Source organism: Amphibalanus amphitrite, unplaced genomic scaffold (genome assembly GCF_019059575.1).
Source record: "Amphibalanus amphitrite isolate SeventyFive unplaced genomic scaffold, NRLGWU_Aamphi_draft 000023F_arrow, whole genome shotgun sequence".
NCBI classification, from domain to species: Eukaryota; Metazoa; Arthropoda; class Thecostraca; order Balanomorpha; family Balanidae; genus Amphibalanus; species Amphibalanus amphitrite.
Genome location: NW_024881519.1, coordinates 268039 through 285574, shown reverse-complemented (window position 1 = coordinate 285574; position 17536 = coordinate 268039). Strand labels below are relative to the sequence as shown.

The following is a 17536-nucleotide window of genomic DNA, read 5'->3' as shown; positions in this document are numbered from 1 at the left end:
TTAGGATTATATAGGGTGTATTTTTCTGGTCCCAATTTTTTTCCCGGTGCATTTTAGATACTAACCATGCCAGACGACCATATTCAGCCTCTCCCTAACACCCTCAACATTCATCAAATCGGTACTTTTATCCCCAACTTCGACGGTTCGTTCCCCATTCAAGATTTTTTCCGGGACGTCAGAGAAGCCGCATCCCTAGGAAATTGGCCTGACGTGGTCTCTATCAAAGTTGCCAAATCCAAAATGCAAGGTCATGTCGCTGACATTGTCCGCACTCGTGTGGCTCTGTCCAATGCAGAAACGTTGAATGACTTTGAAACTCTTTTAACGAACGCTCTTCATACGGATCGACCTATCTCCTCCCGTCTGCAAGATCTTATGACGTGTATACAACATCCCTCCGAGTCTGTAGACGCATTCGCCTGCCGCCTCAGAACTAAAGCAAAGTCATTGACAGAGTGGGACGCTACCCCAGACACCCAACAACTCAAAAACCGTACCGTGGCCGCCACCTTTGTGAAAGGGTTAAAGCCTTCCATCCGTCAGTACGTGCTTCCACAGAACCCTGCCGATTTCGATTCCGCGGTGACTCTAGCTCGGACACATGAACTTAACAGTTCTTTGCTGCCCGATGCTACTTCCACCCTCGCCGCATCTTCAACCCAGGCACAATCTAGTGGCGCAATGGACGATCTCCAGCGCCGTGTGGCCAGCCTCGAGCTTGCCACGTGTCAGCAGGCCACCCGTGGCCGTGGTCGCTCATCACAACGCCGACCCAGAGGTGGTTATCCACAGCGTGGCCGTGGCCGTGGTTTCTCCACACCACCCACCACCAACTACCACCAATCATCATACCGCCGATACCAGTCATCTTCCTCCCAGCCCCGCCGTGCATATTCGCCCGATCAGTGTCGCCATTCCTGTTGCGATTACCGTGCACGCTCGCCCTACCGCCACTATCGCGACTCATCTCGTGACCGCCACTACCATCGCAGTTCGTCACGTCCGTCCTCCCGAGATCGGCGCGGACGTTCGTACTCAAGGTCGCCATCGCGCTCACCTGACAGGTCCCGTTCGGACCGGTCCCGTCAGTCGCGTTCCCCAAACGCTCGCCGCTCGCAACGCTAGACGATGGTCCTGCGTTTGCGAGCATTGCATCCAACACTGCTAGTGCTGAACATCGTTTTCCTCCACCCATTCTTCAGGATGTCTCCATTTCTAAGCGAAAGGGTACTGCTTTATACGACACAGGTTCCAGTGTTTGCCTCGTCACTCGTGATTTTCTATTATCATGCGATATTACAGGTTCTCTCAAAACTCCATCTGTGTCAGTTCTCGGTGTAACCGGTTCTGCGATTCGCATTGTTGGTGAAATTGACATAGATATCGAGATTCTTGACCGTACTATCAAACATAAATTCTACGTCACAGAGAAATATCTTTCATTTGGATGTGACATCATTCTTGGTATCGACTTCATCATTCAGCATCAGTTGATGTACAGTCCTGCGACAATGGCAATTACATTTCTTCAACCCTGTGCAACGTCATCCATCCGGTCCAAGTCAACAAACCGCCTGAGTCCAAAACGTAGGAAACGAGTGAAGTTCTTGCTAGGTACAACCGATAGCCCTAGCCCGATTGATTCTGACAATCCCTTGTTCGCTACGGACGAAAGCAATGCATTTACCATAGATGATGAGACAACGTTTCCCCTTTTCGTGTCACAGTCAGTTGAAATTCCAGCATTCTCAGAAATGTTCGTTCGGATGAAGCTCCCTCGCTACTTCACCCCAGGTGAAACTCCGTATTTCATTCAGGGTCATGTTGAACAATCTTTGGCTGGAATCCAGGTAGCTCGTGCTATTGCATTTGTCAATCGTCCACAAGTGTCTATTCGCGTTGCCAATGTGACTCATGCACCGATTCTGCTCCGCAAAAACGTCCGTCTTGCGCAATTCAGTCCCGCTGCAGCTGCACCGTCTGATGAGCCCGGCTCCGTGCAGCCCGACCTTGACCATGTCGCACACTCTGCAGCGACTTCCTCTGAAAATCAAGTTACCATAAAAGACTTCAAGATAGACCACATCCCAGAGCCCTATCAATCTCAGTTACGCGATATGCTGGTGAAACACGTCTCTGCTTTCGGCAATGATTTAAAAGATATTAAATTTACTAACGTATATGAGCATCACATTGAACTTTCGGATACGACTCCTGCATTTAAACATCCTTATCGACTGCCTTTCGCTCACCGTGACATAGTCAAATCAGAAGTGGATAAGTTGCTTGCAAGTGGTATAATTGAGCCCGCTGTTTCTCCATACAACGCCCCGATTATTTTGGTGAAAAAGTCATCAGGTGGATATAGATTAGTTTCCGATTTACGTCTCCTCAATCAGAAAATCAAAGATGATAGATATCCCTCTTCTTTCGCTGCCGATGCCATTGACCAGTTGTCAGGATGCTCAGTTTTTTCGACATTAGATCTTCTCAGTTCATTTCACCAAGTTCCACTCGCACCTTCTTCTAGGCCGTATACCGCATTTACTGCAAACAATGAACATTTTCAATGGAAAGCTTGTCCTTTTGGTCTCAAAAGCTCTGGCAGTGGATTAAACCGAGCCTTACAGATAGCTCTCTCAGGTCTTCAAGGTATTGATGCATTCTTGTACGTAGACGACATTCTTATCGCTAGTAGAGATTATTCGGAACATTTAGAGAAATTAGAAAGAGTTCTTGTTCGTCTTGAAAAAAACCCAATTCATTCTCAAGCCATCCAAGTGTTCTTTTATGCACCGACAAATTCGGTATTTAGGTCATATTGTTGATGAGCATGGCATTCGACCTGATCCTTCCAAGATTCAAGCAGTTCAGGACTTCCCTACCCCGACCTCAGTCAAAGAAGTGCGATCTTTCTTAGGGTTTACAAACTATTATCGGAGACATATCCCCAATATGTCTGAATTGGCTGCTCCTCTGATCAATCTCACTCGCAAGAACGTTTCATTCGATTGGTCCGAGAAGTGTGAGGAAAATTTTCAAGCTATCAAAAGCGCACTGCTACATTTTCCGGTTTTGCGATTTCCCGACTTCACGAAAGATTTCTATATGTCTACTGACGCAAGTGATTTTGCAATATCCGCTGTTTTAGAACAGAAACATGGAAACGATCTTCACCCCGTCGCGTTTATCAGTCGTCAGCTCAACAAAGCTGAGCGAAATTATTCTACTACAGAAAAAGAGTGTCTCGCTATTTATTGGGCATTTGAGAACTTGCGTTGTTATCTCCTTGGTCATTTTACACATGTCTTCACAGATCACCTACCACTGCGTGGTATATTCAAAGGTACAAATCCAGGTGGTCGTTTGACTAGATGGTCTCAGAAGCTTAGTGTTTTCGACTTTGAAATTCATTATTTGCCAGGTCGACAAAACGTGAAAGCCGATGTTCTCTCTCGTACCAGAGTAGATTCACAGTCTAAAACAGATTTTCTTGGTTATGTGTCTAGCACTACCTTCGAAAACGAAGGATGGACCCGTGAGAAAATAAAGACCGAACAACGAAAAGATCCAGCTCTTGTGCCCATCATAGATCAATTATCAGGAAAGACAAACGTTCGCAAAGATTTACAGTTACATGAAGAGTTGTCTGCTTACTTCCTCAGCTCAGATGGTTTGCTATATCATGTTTCCCCACAAAAGAACAAAACTCGTCCCTATCTCGATCAAATGGTTGTTCCAAAGCCGATGCAATTAAGTATCGTTCAAAAATATCATGACACGATCTGGTCTGGTCATTTAAAGTTCGAAAAGACATTGCAAAAGATTCGGTTGTCATTCTTTTGGAAGGGTATGTACACCGACGTGAAAAAGTATGTAGAGTCATGCCGTCTCTGTATGGAAAGACACGCCCACAAACATATCAAACGTGCTCCTTTGCAGCGAACTCTTGTTCCGGAATACCCCATGCACATCGCATCTTTTGATATCGTCGGACCTCTGAAAGAAAGTTATCGTGGCAACACTCACTATCTTAGTTGGATTGATCATTTTAGTCGGTATCCCGAAGCTGTTCCCTTATCAGAAACTACCACAGAAGCGGTAGCCAAAGCATTTGTAGAACAGATCATTTCTCGTCATGGCATTAGCAAAATTTTGCTTAGTGATCGTGGGTCAAATTTTACGTCCAAACTCATGCAAGCTATCTGCAAATTATTAGGCATCAAACGCATCTTGTCCTCTCCACGTCACCCGCAAGCAAACGGTCGTGTCGAAAGACTCCATTCTACAATTGGCAATATTTTGTCCCAGTTTGTCGATTCTTCGCAAAGAAATTGGGACGAAGTACTGCCTCTCGCTCTGTTTGCGATTCGTTCTTCCGTAAACCGTTCGACTGGAGACACTCCAGCCCAAATCTTCACAGGCCGAGATCCGATCCTCCCTTTAGATGTAGACGCACAGGTTCCATTCGATCCGTTCTCATCCATCGATTCTTACCGCGACGTCCTTCACAAACATTTGGATTCTCTTCACTCCGTCGTGCGTGCAAACAACGAATCCGCTATTTTGGCACAAGAACAGTCTCACGCGACACAAGACCAAACCCCATCCTTTCCTCCCAACTCCCTTGTGTTCCTTCACAATCCTCAGTTCAAGCCCGGTTTGACTCGCAAATTCCAAAAAGTCAACCGCGGCCCATACCGTGTGCTGCACATGACGAGCCCCGTGAATGCTCGTATACAGCACACCTCAAACCCTGACGACGTGCAGCTCGTCCACGTCGACCGACTGAGGCGTTTTACTGAGCACACACAGCTCAAAGCCTCAGAAGATCCTTCTCGCAGTTGCGAACCTGACGGTGGTTCCGTAGGCCAGGCCACTCAGCGCAGTAATACTGATGCACACCCGCTCATTACACTGCCGGTCACGCCAGGGATTTCTGCAGGACCCCGCTCTGCTGAAGAAGCAGATCTTGCGGCACCAGATGTGCCTGAATACAATTTAGCTCTATTAGAGGAACTATGGCAAGTTCCCGCGGCCCCTGCGGTAGACCCAGGTCCCCGACAGGACGAGCCGGCCTACAATCTGAGGCCGCGCCATCATATACGGCCGCCAGATAGATTCCGCCAGTGAGCGGACATGAAAAGGCATGCTATAGATTAAGGAACGCGTTCCCTTGTACATATCCCCGTTAGGATAAGATGATGATTCGTCTCTGACGACAATGATTACAATTGCCAATGTTCACGATATATCATATATATCTGTTGAATAATTTTTGAAATGATTTGTACGCCGTACGTTCAACCGATAACATTAAAAGACCCGTTCTTTTTCAGGTGCTTGGAGAAAACCGTGGTACAATCATGCAGCACCCACTTCCAAAATTATTCATTGTACTTCAGTACATCTCGTTCTCTTTAGGCTTATACCATATATGTTACTATCATCGTACCACCGAATGGTGCGCAATCGGAGATTTCGACCCTCCCGTGCTGGAACTGCCCGACAACATTTGTGCCGTGGAACAATGCCCAGAACACCAAACTTGTTTAATGTGCTCCGACTGCCCCGTCGTTAATTGGGTAACTTTCGCTCAACATAAAGGCACGCTGTATGCCCCGACACATTTTCTTTCTCAACCGCATTTCGAAACCAATGGGACCCATGCTGCCTATGATTGTACCAGACGGTTAGACGACGACCGCCGGCGCCAGGCAGAGGTCTGCAATTGTCCTGAGACGCAGCCCTGCCACGGCGATGAAGCATTTTGTAATAAGCTTCCCTGTGATAATCAGTCTTCATGCTCTTGTGTTACCCGCTTTGCTAGTTTCCATTCTTATCTGCAAATTTCCCATGATTTTGGATTCGAAGACCCTCTTCTAGTGTCATTCAAAGCTTGTTTTTACCAAAGCCCAATTAACTTGGCACCCGCTAGAAAACTTCTAAGCGTAGACACTGCCAACTTTCAAAACGATTTCGCCGAAATTATTTTTCATGATCCTGTTTTTACTTTCAATACTTCAGGAACTTTCATCGCCAGGAAAGATGGCCTCGAAATTATCCATACTGTTTCAGATACCGATCGCCAATTTGTTCTTCCAACTGAACTACGTTACACAGAAGGCACGTTATCGTTTACGTTTGTTTCCCCCGATGGTAACGTTTTGTATGGCTCAGTTTTGATCCCCAGTTCTACTCGATGTTCTAGAATCTCCTGTACTTTTTGCAAAGAAATGTTGTTGAATCTTTCATGCCTACCCCACACCATTCAGTACTTAGTTTATGGATTTATCATCATTGTTTCTGGTCTAGTTATTATCTACGTTCGATCTGCCTGTAACGCTATTTTCAGTATACTTCGTACTATTTGCTACATTATCTTTGGTATTTACCGTCTTGTCCGTTCTTGCTTCCGCCTTTCTCTACGAACGGGCGCTGTAGCTGGCCATACATCCCGCCGCCAGATTTCTACAGCCTTCTCTAAAATCTCACAATTTGCCGATTCACCCAATCAGGTACAGACACCACCCGCTCCTAAATCTATGCAGCTTAAGTATAGTGTGGTTATTCTTATTTGTTTTTTACCGCTCATTCTGGCTTCTTCTATTCACGATGACTGCAATGAACTCAAAATAATATCTTCTCGTATATCGCAGTGTCAAACACTGCCAACAGGTAAGCAATCCTGTGTTATCTCAGGACAGGCACAGCTTAGTCTGAGTAACATAGGTTCTACGACTTGCATGTTCTTTTCGGACGACAGTGGCGCCAATGTTTATTACATTCGGATTAAATTTGAAGACGTCTTTTGCCAATGGACCACAATTCACCAATATTATACTTTTCCGGTTTCCGTTGAAATTTCTTCCAAGTTGATATGCCCTAACTTTGAGTATTGCAGCTGGGGAGCCAAATGTGTTCCTCGGCGAGAATACTTTCCGGAAATCACCAAAGAATCACTTTCATGGCCCGGCATCACGTCATGCATTTCTATTCCGGCAAAAACTAGATTTTGTGGCGTCATTCATTATGATCCCTGCCTTCATTTCCGCTGGTACCTACTCCCACAGTACAATGCCACCTATCGTGTTGATAAGATTACAGGGCATACTTGTCAACCGATCATTACAATTTCGGAAGCTATCGACAATCGTTTAGTCAATACCACGACATCCGATCAAGTTATTACAAATTCCGGCATTGAACTGAATGTCTTAGGTACCTATGACCAGCCCCTATCCCTGCCATCCCCATACCTCGTCCAAAACGTCCATGACTTTTCTGACTCACATCTGGAATCCGCTTCTTCTCCATCTCAGCCTACCCCAGGTCAATTGGGTGACATTCAGGCCCCCAAACCGCTGTCTACCGATTTTATTTTTAGCCCCCTCATGGTTGACTGCACTAACTACGAAACAACCCTTCGATGCCATATCCCTCAAAGTTACATTTCGGTTATCCAGAATCAGCGTCCTAATATCCTTCCTCGCGCCGTTCATAACCACCACCTTTACATTAATTCGGACGGTGTTTTGCAATCTAAACTACTTCGGAGTGCCCCAGTAAATATTCACATACGCTTCAATGACATGTCCCTTGCCATATCCCATTACAAAATTTGTCCTCGTATTGAATCGATTGATTCAGTCACTGGGTGTCATTCATGTCCAGTGGCTGCCAAAATTATCATACGAGCCAAATCCATCTGTTCTCCAGGTACGGTATCCGTATCCTTCAATAATATCCCACTTTCATCCCGTGCAGTGGCCTTATCCACTGACAGCTCCCTCGTGACAATTCAGTTCGTTACGTCGGTCCCCTGTCACGAGGAACGAGTGTGTCTTTTCTATAACGAAATTAAAAGCTGTGAACCCGTCTCTTTCTGTTTAGATACCCCTTCTATTTCCCTTACCCAGCGAAATGAGACGGTCGCCCGGTCCACAGCCGTCATTCACTCCAGTGGTCTCTTTGATTCTTTTCTTTCGACCACTTCTTCATTGGGAACTACATTACAGCAGGGGCTCTACTGGTTCTTCGCTATTATCGCCGCTATCTTCATCTTTTCGATGGTAATCAATCTATGCCGTCGATAGCCAATATACATCCATCTTGGCTAGATCGCTCCTTCGGCTACTCTTGGCGACCTTCATTTTCGGTTGTATCATCATGTACTTACGGCTAATGTCATGGCGGTCTGGCGGCAACTATCTTGATGTGTTGCCCCACACGTTTCATATGCATACCTACTTGCATCCACTTCAGCCAGATCGCCATAAAAAAATCATGTATAGTTTTTAAGAATTGTATGTATATGTCTGTTCGTTTGTCTGGTGTACGTATGTGACATTGATGAAAGATTTTGTATGTTGCAGACAGCCGACCATACTCGCATCGCCTGTTGCTGCATGCCGACTCACTCCTCATGGGCCACAATGGACTGTCAAATACACACGGCTGACCGATCTTCACGTCTCCGCTGCCTGGCCAAGGGCCCGGCCGGCAGCCGGGACGTCGAGTACCCGCCGAGTCAACCACACCGTCACTGGTACCTGACTCCATGGCGATTATCCGGCATCGCATTCTCGGGACCACATTACCCGAGTGCGGTCAAAATCGCCCTACAAGTAGAATCGCCACACAACCATGGTCCGGTACCAGTGCATCGACTCGAGACGTCCCCGTCGACTTCTGCTCGCGCACCATCCAGAGGTCCCCTCTACCAACGGCCGTCGCTGTCGACTCCAGCCAGTTGCCACCACAATCACTGGCCGCCAGCAGTCGACAGTACCGCCCGCTCCGGCCAGCCGCGCCTTCTGTCACTGTCCACTGACGGTGACCTCATCGGCGCGGCTCTGTTATGGGCCGGGACCTCGGACATCAAGATCCGGAGGACCTACACATCTCCGCACTGCGAGCAAGTCACCCACCAGCTCGGGACGTCTACTTCTTCACTCGGTCGTGTGTTGTTCTGACGCCTCCTATTGTCGGCTCATGGGGGAGGGGAGGTAATGTCGCAAGGCTTTGTTCAAAGGACTATTGCTACAAGTGCGTATGGCCTTGTTCAGGTGCGTGCGGCCCGCTGCAGATCCGGGTTATTAATTCAACGACTGACCGGTTCTGCAGAGGTTTCCGCGTCGTTCCTCGAATAAGCTTATGCGCTTGCCGCATGACGCTCCTTATATGATCGCGCTGTGCGTGCAAGACCCTGTATATAAGCGTGCGTGAATTATCAAATACACAGAGTGCTCGAGACCAGCTTTGGGGACGCATCGGCACACCGAACCAAGTAAGTCGGCGATTCCACCGGCCGACACTTTTTACCGATTTCTTAGTCTCTTATACATTAGTGAGGGTTTATGATACCAACCAAATACCAAACATATTACGATTGAAATACCAAATACCAAGTTGGTATCGGTTTGGTATCGGTATACCAAAAAGTTGGTATCCGATTGACATCTCTAATGCACACCAACCGGGCTCTTGGGTAAGCTGCTTACTGCCCGAGTAGTTTGGATACTGCTCAAGTAAGCAAATGGCCCGTAACATATAGGGGAGAGTGGGGCAAAGCGGCCACCCGGGGTAAAGCGGCCACCCATCGTTTTAGCCCTTCATAGCTGGCGTCAGTTCCAATTTATAGTTTCCAATTATACTTCTCTTCACGGTCGTTCGAATGAGCCAGACCGGGGTTTCAGGCCCATCACCATTGTTCTGTGAAACACAGAAAAGCCTTCCTTGCCAGGTTACCAACTATGTTTATAATTTTTAAATGTTATGTTATTCCATAACCATTTGGAATTTTTACAAGCGCTCTTGTCTATGCATTGCATGGTTATCGTATATGTATTCTACCAATTTTATTGTTTTTTACTCCACTAATAGCTAAGCTGGAATATTTTTGTCTCGGACGGTATGCGCGGGGCAAAGTGGCCGGGGCAGAGTAGCCACCCCCCAATTTGCCATAAGTTGTTTCCATCTGGATAAACAGCATTATTTATATTCAAATGTGTCCTCATGCATCCATCTTGGCCACTTTTCAGTTGCATGAGTTACCAAATAATGCAATTAAATGTTTTTTTTTTTCATAAAAATCCTTTTTTTGTTTAGGGGAGAGCGGGGCCAGTTGAAACACGGGGTCAGATGAAACATGGCTTTATTTTCAACAGTATGCAACATATGGCGTTGCCGACACCACTGCGCATCTGCGCTCGACCACTTCCTTTGTCAACGGCGTTTGGGCGGCAAACGGACGGTAATTTTGATTTGACACTTGTTTTTGTGTTTTTGAGGGGCGTTTGGGAGAAATCGTTTTAATGAATATTTTGTATTATCTCATATACCTTTGTTTGCTGAAAGAAGAACTCCTGGCTCCTGAATAACACCTTATTTGGCCCTTCATTCAGCATGATGCCGTCCCTCCAGCTTGTTTGACATGTGCTTTACGGCGCGTGCGAGATGGCGGGAGCGGATGGGGTCAATTGAAACGCTTCTCTGAGGGTCAGTTGAAACAGGGCCACAGGCCGTTTCAATGGACCCCGGTGACCTTTGCAATGGTTATTGCTCAGGGGCTGTAAACATTAAAGGAAATAGTCCACCTTTGAAATGAGCTTTTAAACTGAAATAGTAGTTTAATAGAGCTCAATTTTTTACCCCTTTTTCTCCAGCCTTTTGCTTGAAAGCACACTATAGCCTGAGATATTTCTCATTTTCCTCATCCGCCCATTTTACCATAGTCTATGTACTTTATGTCACCTATTATGAGGAACTTTGCACTTTTAGCTTTCCAACGACCTATTGAATGTAGCATTTGGAAAAGTAAACCGGACAAAATATCTCCTTAAGAAAGTGGCCTTAAAGAGGAAAACATCCCATTGTTAAGGATAGGTGCAATTGACCCCATGGGCTGGTTCAATTGACCCTCGCATCGGGGTCATTTGAAACGGGCGTAGAGCTGTTTTATAAGCATGCGTTTGGCAGCAAAATGTGTTTGAAACATAATTTTACATATCTTAAAATTAAGCCAAAAGAGCATATTTTTTCATGACATTGTGCATTTTTCGATATGACAACTAGATCTCGCTGTGCATGTCAATATATAAAAAGTGGTTCATCTGGCCCCGCTCTCCCCTACCTACAGGTGGAAGATGATAAAGTTAACATCCATCCTCGCTTAGACCTTGTCACCATCTAATACCCTAGTCGTATATGAGGCAAATATTTTCTTCCTCATATCGGGACTTGAGAAGACGCCGGTGGCCGCTTTGCCCCAGGGTATGGGGCAAAGTGGCCAATATGCATAGGTTTAAAGTTTTGTCAATATCTTCCATATGCGAACGCCTTTGGAAATAAAACGCAGTTGAAATAAAAGGCAACTTAATAGGGATCACATTGGTATAGAAAGGATCTTTCCAAGTTTAAAAATTCAAGCGTTGGCATCGTGAGAAGCGTTAGGGTGGCCGCTTTGCCCCACTCTCCCCTACACACAGATTATTGGTGTCGAACAATTATTTTCCGTATATTTTTCGAATCCTTACAAAAAAGAACGCATGATAACCCGATAATTACACACGAATACGACAAATCTTTAGGTCCAAAATTAAAAAAAAATGTTTTGCCGTGAAAACAAACCGGAGGAAAGGGAGTCAAGTTTTGCTCTATCTCGGCGAAGGGCTATCTCGGCGAAGGGACTGGAAACCACCCACGAAATGCTGGTAGAGAATATCACTTTTCGGGCTGCGGTGCAAGCGGGTCGGGTTAGTTTCTGTTTGCTATTTTCCGAAAAACTTCGTCTCATTGGCTTCGCTCCCTCGCTGGTAATAAGCTTAACAATCCTGGACATGTATTGGCTCAATAAATCCTTACAATCTGGTTCAGCCAGAGTGGCAGCCCCCGGAGTGGCAGTTCCGACAGCCGAGCGGGGGCTCAGACGGCGAGGGGTGCCGGCTCGGGGGAGGGGGGGGGGGGGCTCAGACGGCGAGGGGTGCCAGCTCGGGGGAGGGGGGGGGGGGCTCAGACGGCGAGGGGTGCCGGCTCGGGGGAGGGGGGGGGGGGGGGCTCAGACGGCGAGGGGTGCCGGCTCGGGGGAGGGGGGGGACTCAGACGGCGAGGGGTGCCGGCTCGGGGGAGGGGAGCTCAGGCGGGGCACCGGCTCCAGCGGGGGGGGGGGGGGGGGCGGCTCAGCTATGCGGGGATGGAGGCGCCGGCTCAGGCGGCCGATAGCAGTGCGGCCGCCGTGCGCGCCTGCCGCTCGCCGCCGCACAGTTGGCCGACCAGCTCCAGCGCAAACTGCACGGCCGTGCCTGGACCGCGGCTGGTGACCAGGGTACCTGCGGGCAGCCAGCAGTTCATCAGCTGCACACTCGCCACATCACAACAGTCACCTGGCCAGCTTTGCCGTCATAAATACTTAACCCTATTCCTGGCGGGGGGGGGCCTCAGGAGCCCCCCCTGAGGTTTTTTGGCTATTTCTCCCAAACGCGTTGAGCTAGGAAGCTCAAATTTTCTGACTTTTCCTAAAAGGCTTCTACGCAACATGTCTGAAAATTTTGAGTTGATCTGACCTCAGGTCAGGTCACCAGAGGCGGTTTGGTGACCCTACCTCAGAAAAGTTTGCAATCACGCCAGAGCTAGAGTTTTTGACCGATCAATTTCTTCTCTTCAGGCTTTAGTTAGGGTACCGGTATTTGCAATTTGTATATCTCGGAATTTTGATATCGGTGACCTAAGGTCAGGTCAGTTTCGCGACCTCCCCATTATAAGTCAATGGGGGAAAAATCAACTCCCTGTTTTTACCACTAAAACAGGTCGGAATGGCCCCATATACCATATATGACTTCATATACGATCAACCTTCACTACCTTGAGGTCTGTTTTGCTGTCGGGCAGCTGTGAGGTCATGTGACGTCATCAAAGGTCACCAAAGGTTTTTGTCCAATAACTCCGTACAGGAACAAGATACAGACGCGTGGATGGTCTCATTGTGTTCAGCTCGTCAAGACGCATCGAATGATATACATGATGACCTCGAGGTCACGTGACCTGAGGTCAACCTTTGACCTTGACCTTGCGAGGTCAACATATATATCATTCGATGCGGATTGACGAGAGGATCACGATGATGCCCTTAGTTTGTTCCTATCTTGACTAATTCGAAAGTTATTCGAGAAAAACTCTCTCCATATCTAGCGCCGCCATTTTGACCTTTTCGACCCCTGTGACGTCATCTTTGACCTGACCTGAAAATGACCTTGGTAAAAATTGTAGATCTTGACCGTGCGTATCCGATGCCGTTTACCGTTTGTCGCTATCTTGCTTCGTTCTCGAGATCTCAGGGGGGGCCGAATCGGCCCCCCCAGCCAGTTTCTTGTCCCGGCGGAGCCCGCCAGGAATAGGGTTAATAGCCGGTCCCGTAATACTTTAGTAAAGTAAAATACTTTAGCCGGCCCCGTAGCTCAGTTGATAGAGCGTTGGACTCCGTGTGGTGAGAACACGCGTTCCCGGTTACAACAGTGCGGGTTCGTAGCGCGACGGGCGCTTGATATTTATGGGCCTCCTGACAGGTATGGTTGCGGTTGGTGGTAGGCCGTAGCCAGGCGAAGTCAGTTAGGCCTCACTGACTTCGCGCCTCATGAGGGGACCGGTCCCCTCATGAGCGGGCCGGCCGTGCGCGGCTGTATGCGCACGTTAAACTTTGGACTTTAAATTCTGCCATACCAGTAAAACGCCTTTTGGGCGAAGAACGAGCGAGCGAGATAGTGAGCCCTGCACGTGCGGAAGAGCGAGAGGGTACTTCCAACGGGCTTGTGCAAAGCACCCTTCTAACCGGTCGCTAGCGGTGTGCAAAATTTGAACGCAATCGGCCCAGCCGTTCCTGAGATCTGGAAGCGGCATTCTGCACGTGCGCACGTGCAAACGGGGTCCAAACTCCAAACTGACTTTTGCACGGCACCCTACTAACCGGTCCCCAACCGTGTACCAAATTTGAGCGCAATCGGCCCAGCCGTTCTCGAGATCTGGAAACGCCCCCTGCACGTGCGCACGTGCACGTGCAGTAGCACCCTAACCGCAACACATGGGAATGCATCGCCTGGTGGGTGCCTACCTGTATGCTAATTTTAAGCGAAATCGCCCCAGTAATTACCGAGTTACTGAAATGGGAACAAATTTGGCACCTCTTCTTTTTGTATTTTGCACGTGCAGTGGGGGTCACTCACATAGATCAAGAGTATCCGACCTTTGGTAGAAGGGATGCAGCTACACTATAAAAATTACCACAAGACTTACAAATTATCGCTCAAGCCGCTGCTGAGATATGGGCCTCTCATAATCACTACTTTTGCAAAACTGCTTGAACATCCTTGACATTTCACGTGACACGTGCCGCTGCTGAGATATGGGCCTCTCATAATCACTACTTTTGCAAAACTGCTTGAACACCCTTGACATTTCACGTGGCACGTGCCACGACGGTCACTGAGATGCATCAAAAGTAGTCAATTACGGGGTAGAAGGGATGGGGCTACCCAGCAAAAAAGACCGCAGGCCAATCGGTCCAGCGGTTGCTGAGATATAAGCCTCTCAAAAGCGTTACAGGCCGGGCCGGGCCGGGCCGCTCATACTGAGATTTTTCCGTTATATTGAAAAGACTTCGCTTCGCTCGCTGCGGTCGCTCACTCGTAATAACTGGAATTGCGTGATCGGAGGGTAGAGGGCAGGGTCACCGCAACAAGCTTCGCTTAGCGGTGGCTCTGTCCTTGTAAGTCCTTCCTATCAAAAGGTTCGGACTAAATTTATCAAAAAATAAAAAAAAATAAAAAAATAGCAATGCCTAATTGCACGAGTGAAACTGAGCATGAAATCCAAGTAGAATAACATTGAACTTGCTCTTCCAATCGCTCCTGGTTATATCAATGACAGTGTGCCATAATTAATAATATGATATTTCACATTATTAAATTGCTTCGTTTAACTAAAGTGGCAATTATTTGACCGAACAAAAATACCCGTATGTAAAAATAAGAACGGACAATTTTCAGGGTGTCGGACACCCTTTTGACATCTGTACGTTCTGCTGATATACCTACCACATATGTTTTTGTTATAAGGTGGCGAAGTAATAATTACCAGCATGTTGAATATCGTCAAAAACAGGGGAGAGTGGGGTAAGATGCCCGGGTGGGGTAGGTCAAGAAAAGGTTTCAAAGAAAAGTTTTCAATCTATCAGAAAAAAACTCTATATACCGTAAACAGGGGTGACTTTGCCTTGCGGGGTGACTTTGCCATGCTTCTCGAAAAAGCCTTTAGGGAGATCTCCAGTGATACTTTACAAAGAATGTAATTTTTTATGCACACATGAAAGATACTTGATGGGCCTTCCAATATAACCAACACTGAGAGATAAGTTACCATTAAATGCCTAGCTGGGCTCCATTTTATTGGAGTCATTGAAATTGTCAAATTTGAAAAGGTCAGAACTTTTTATTATCTAATCATGTTTCAGACGAACTGCTATGCTGAAACTTGATATGTTTGATCATGACAATGCTGTTTAGTAAGCATATCCAACAAAACTGGCATTTGTCACTTCATTTAGCTAAAATTTTTGATGGAGATTTTTCCAGGTGAATCAGTAGCGGCGGAACACCTTCAACTAAGAGGGGAGGGGCACTGCCGACTTTTGGTCCCATTCTTTCCATGCAACGCCCATGTTAAAATGCCAAAATGTTAGGGCTAATGTTAAAATGCCAAAATCAAAGGGGGGCAAGAAGGTGCCCTCCCCGTTCCGCCGCCTATGAGGTGAATCGCAAGCCACATGGGGTGACTTTGCCACCATGTTATCAATGCAAAAATGAAATACTTATTCGAAGCAATTCAAAATAATTTTTTTTAAGGTAGCATCATTTTGATCTCCAAATTGGTTTTTAGAAAGTTAAAGTTTATACCTATATTGATAATTAACACAGGAATGCACAGTAGTAGTATAGAAAAGCAAAAATTGCCAAAATTATAAAATGGATAAAGCTGGGCCCAATTTTTCAGCACAGCAAAGATCATCTACATTTCCTGAGTTTGCCAGTATGACTGGCTGAAGAAAGCTGTACCATTTTATAGATCAAAACGCTGATAATGAGGGTGCCGGAAAGTTCCCGCAAGAACGTCCTCTTTCTGTTCCTCTGAATGCCGCTGGAAGAAAGCGACAAGGTCCTAGAGTACCGATACAATCATATTTCTGCTTATTTATCTATTCTGAACCATTTTTAGTATCTATTTTTTTTATATCATGTCAATTATTTTCACAAACTTAACAAGAACAAACTTAGTTTGAGAAAACAAACTTAACATCGAAAAGGACGCAAAAAACGCCCGCATCAACCGCCCGCCCGCCGCTAAGCACAAACACCGCAAAAAAAAAACGCCCGCCCGCCGCAAAACGTAAACACCGCAAAACGCACGCCCGAAACACCAACGCAATTAAGACCAAAGTGACGCGAGGCGTTACTTGTATGTATATGCGTACCTCATAGTAATTTATTAATACATGAAACTGATGAAAGATTCCTTAATTCTAGCCTCTTAAGGCACATAATGGCGCAGTAGAGACAAAAATGGCGCACAACAGCCTATTTGATGCCTCGCTTCATATGTTGCGCGGCCTAGTTTTGTGCACTACCGTTGCAAGTTTCGACGAAATCGGCCCGTCGAAATATATACGCGTAATAACTAATATTCCTCAACTTTGGTCACTGTAGCTAAAGTGGCGCACTAGAAACAAAAACGACGCACATGAGTTTGTTGTATTCGTAGCGCCGTATGTGGCGCAGGTCAATTTAATGCATCAATGTTGCAAGTTTCGTCGAAATCGGCCCATAATTGGCAAAGTTATGGCCAAAACGCCTTACATTGAGAGTGCACGTGGTCACTCGAGGTGGGGTGCCACGTGCCACGTGTGGCCTAAAGACATAAAGCGACCACCCTTTTGTACCATATGAAAGGAGTCGTCAGTGCCCATGGGTAGACTTTCGGGTGCGCCACCATTGTCTCCCAGTGGCCGATCAAACTTGGCCAATCTTTAAATTAGGGCTTACCCCACTATCGGTCACAATATCTCCGGAATGGAGAAGCCCGGGCGGCCATGTGTTTGACACGTAGTAGATTTAACACCATTGGTCATTGTCGCAACCGACTTGGAACTCTGGCTCAAACCCATGCAGTGACGTTATCACCTGAGCATAATTATGCACCAATGGCTACCTACCCCAAAATGCTACACCCACGTGGCGCACGTGCGAAAACACGTGCACCACGTGATGAGGTGTACAACTACCTTAGAGCATCCCCTTGACGACTGACCTCGATTGGTTTCGCCGGCACCCATTGTTTGCGCGGCACAGGCCAGCATACCAACAGTGGTCAAATTTTCACGGGGGTGGTCCCCTCAAACAAGTGGGGGGCGTGCACGTGCATTTCAATCGCCCCATATATGGCCTATGCCACGTGGTAGGCGACATGTGGGTGCATAGGGGAGAGTGGG

The 17536-nt window shown here is 47.0% G+C and overlaps 1 protein-coding gene across 3 annotated transcripts in view; it reads right to left on the bottom strand.

Moving 5' to 3' along the window:
- Positions 1-11833: 11833 nt before the first annotated feature.
- LOC122392449 (Parkinson disease protein 7 homolog) overlaps positions 11834-17536 on the bottom strand; it is a 160164-nt gene continuing 154461 nt past the window's right edge. For 2 of the 3 annotated variants that reach the window (XR_006258519.1, XR_006258520.1), the window contains exons 5-6: positions 12102-12332; positions 11834-12014 (exon numbers count right to left, since the gene is read on the bottom strand). Coding sequence is in view for 1 of the 3 variants with exons in the window: in XM_043387291.1 (XP_043243226.1) it covers positions 12211-12332 (122 nt within the window). In the remaining 2 variants the exon portion in view is untranslated. Of the gene's footprint in view, positions 12333-17536 lie in introns of all 3 variants that reach the window. The other variant, XM_043387291.1, reaches the window with a different exon arrangement.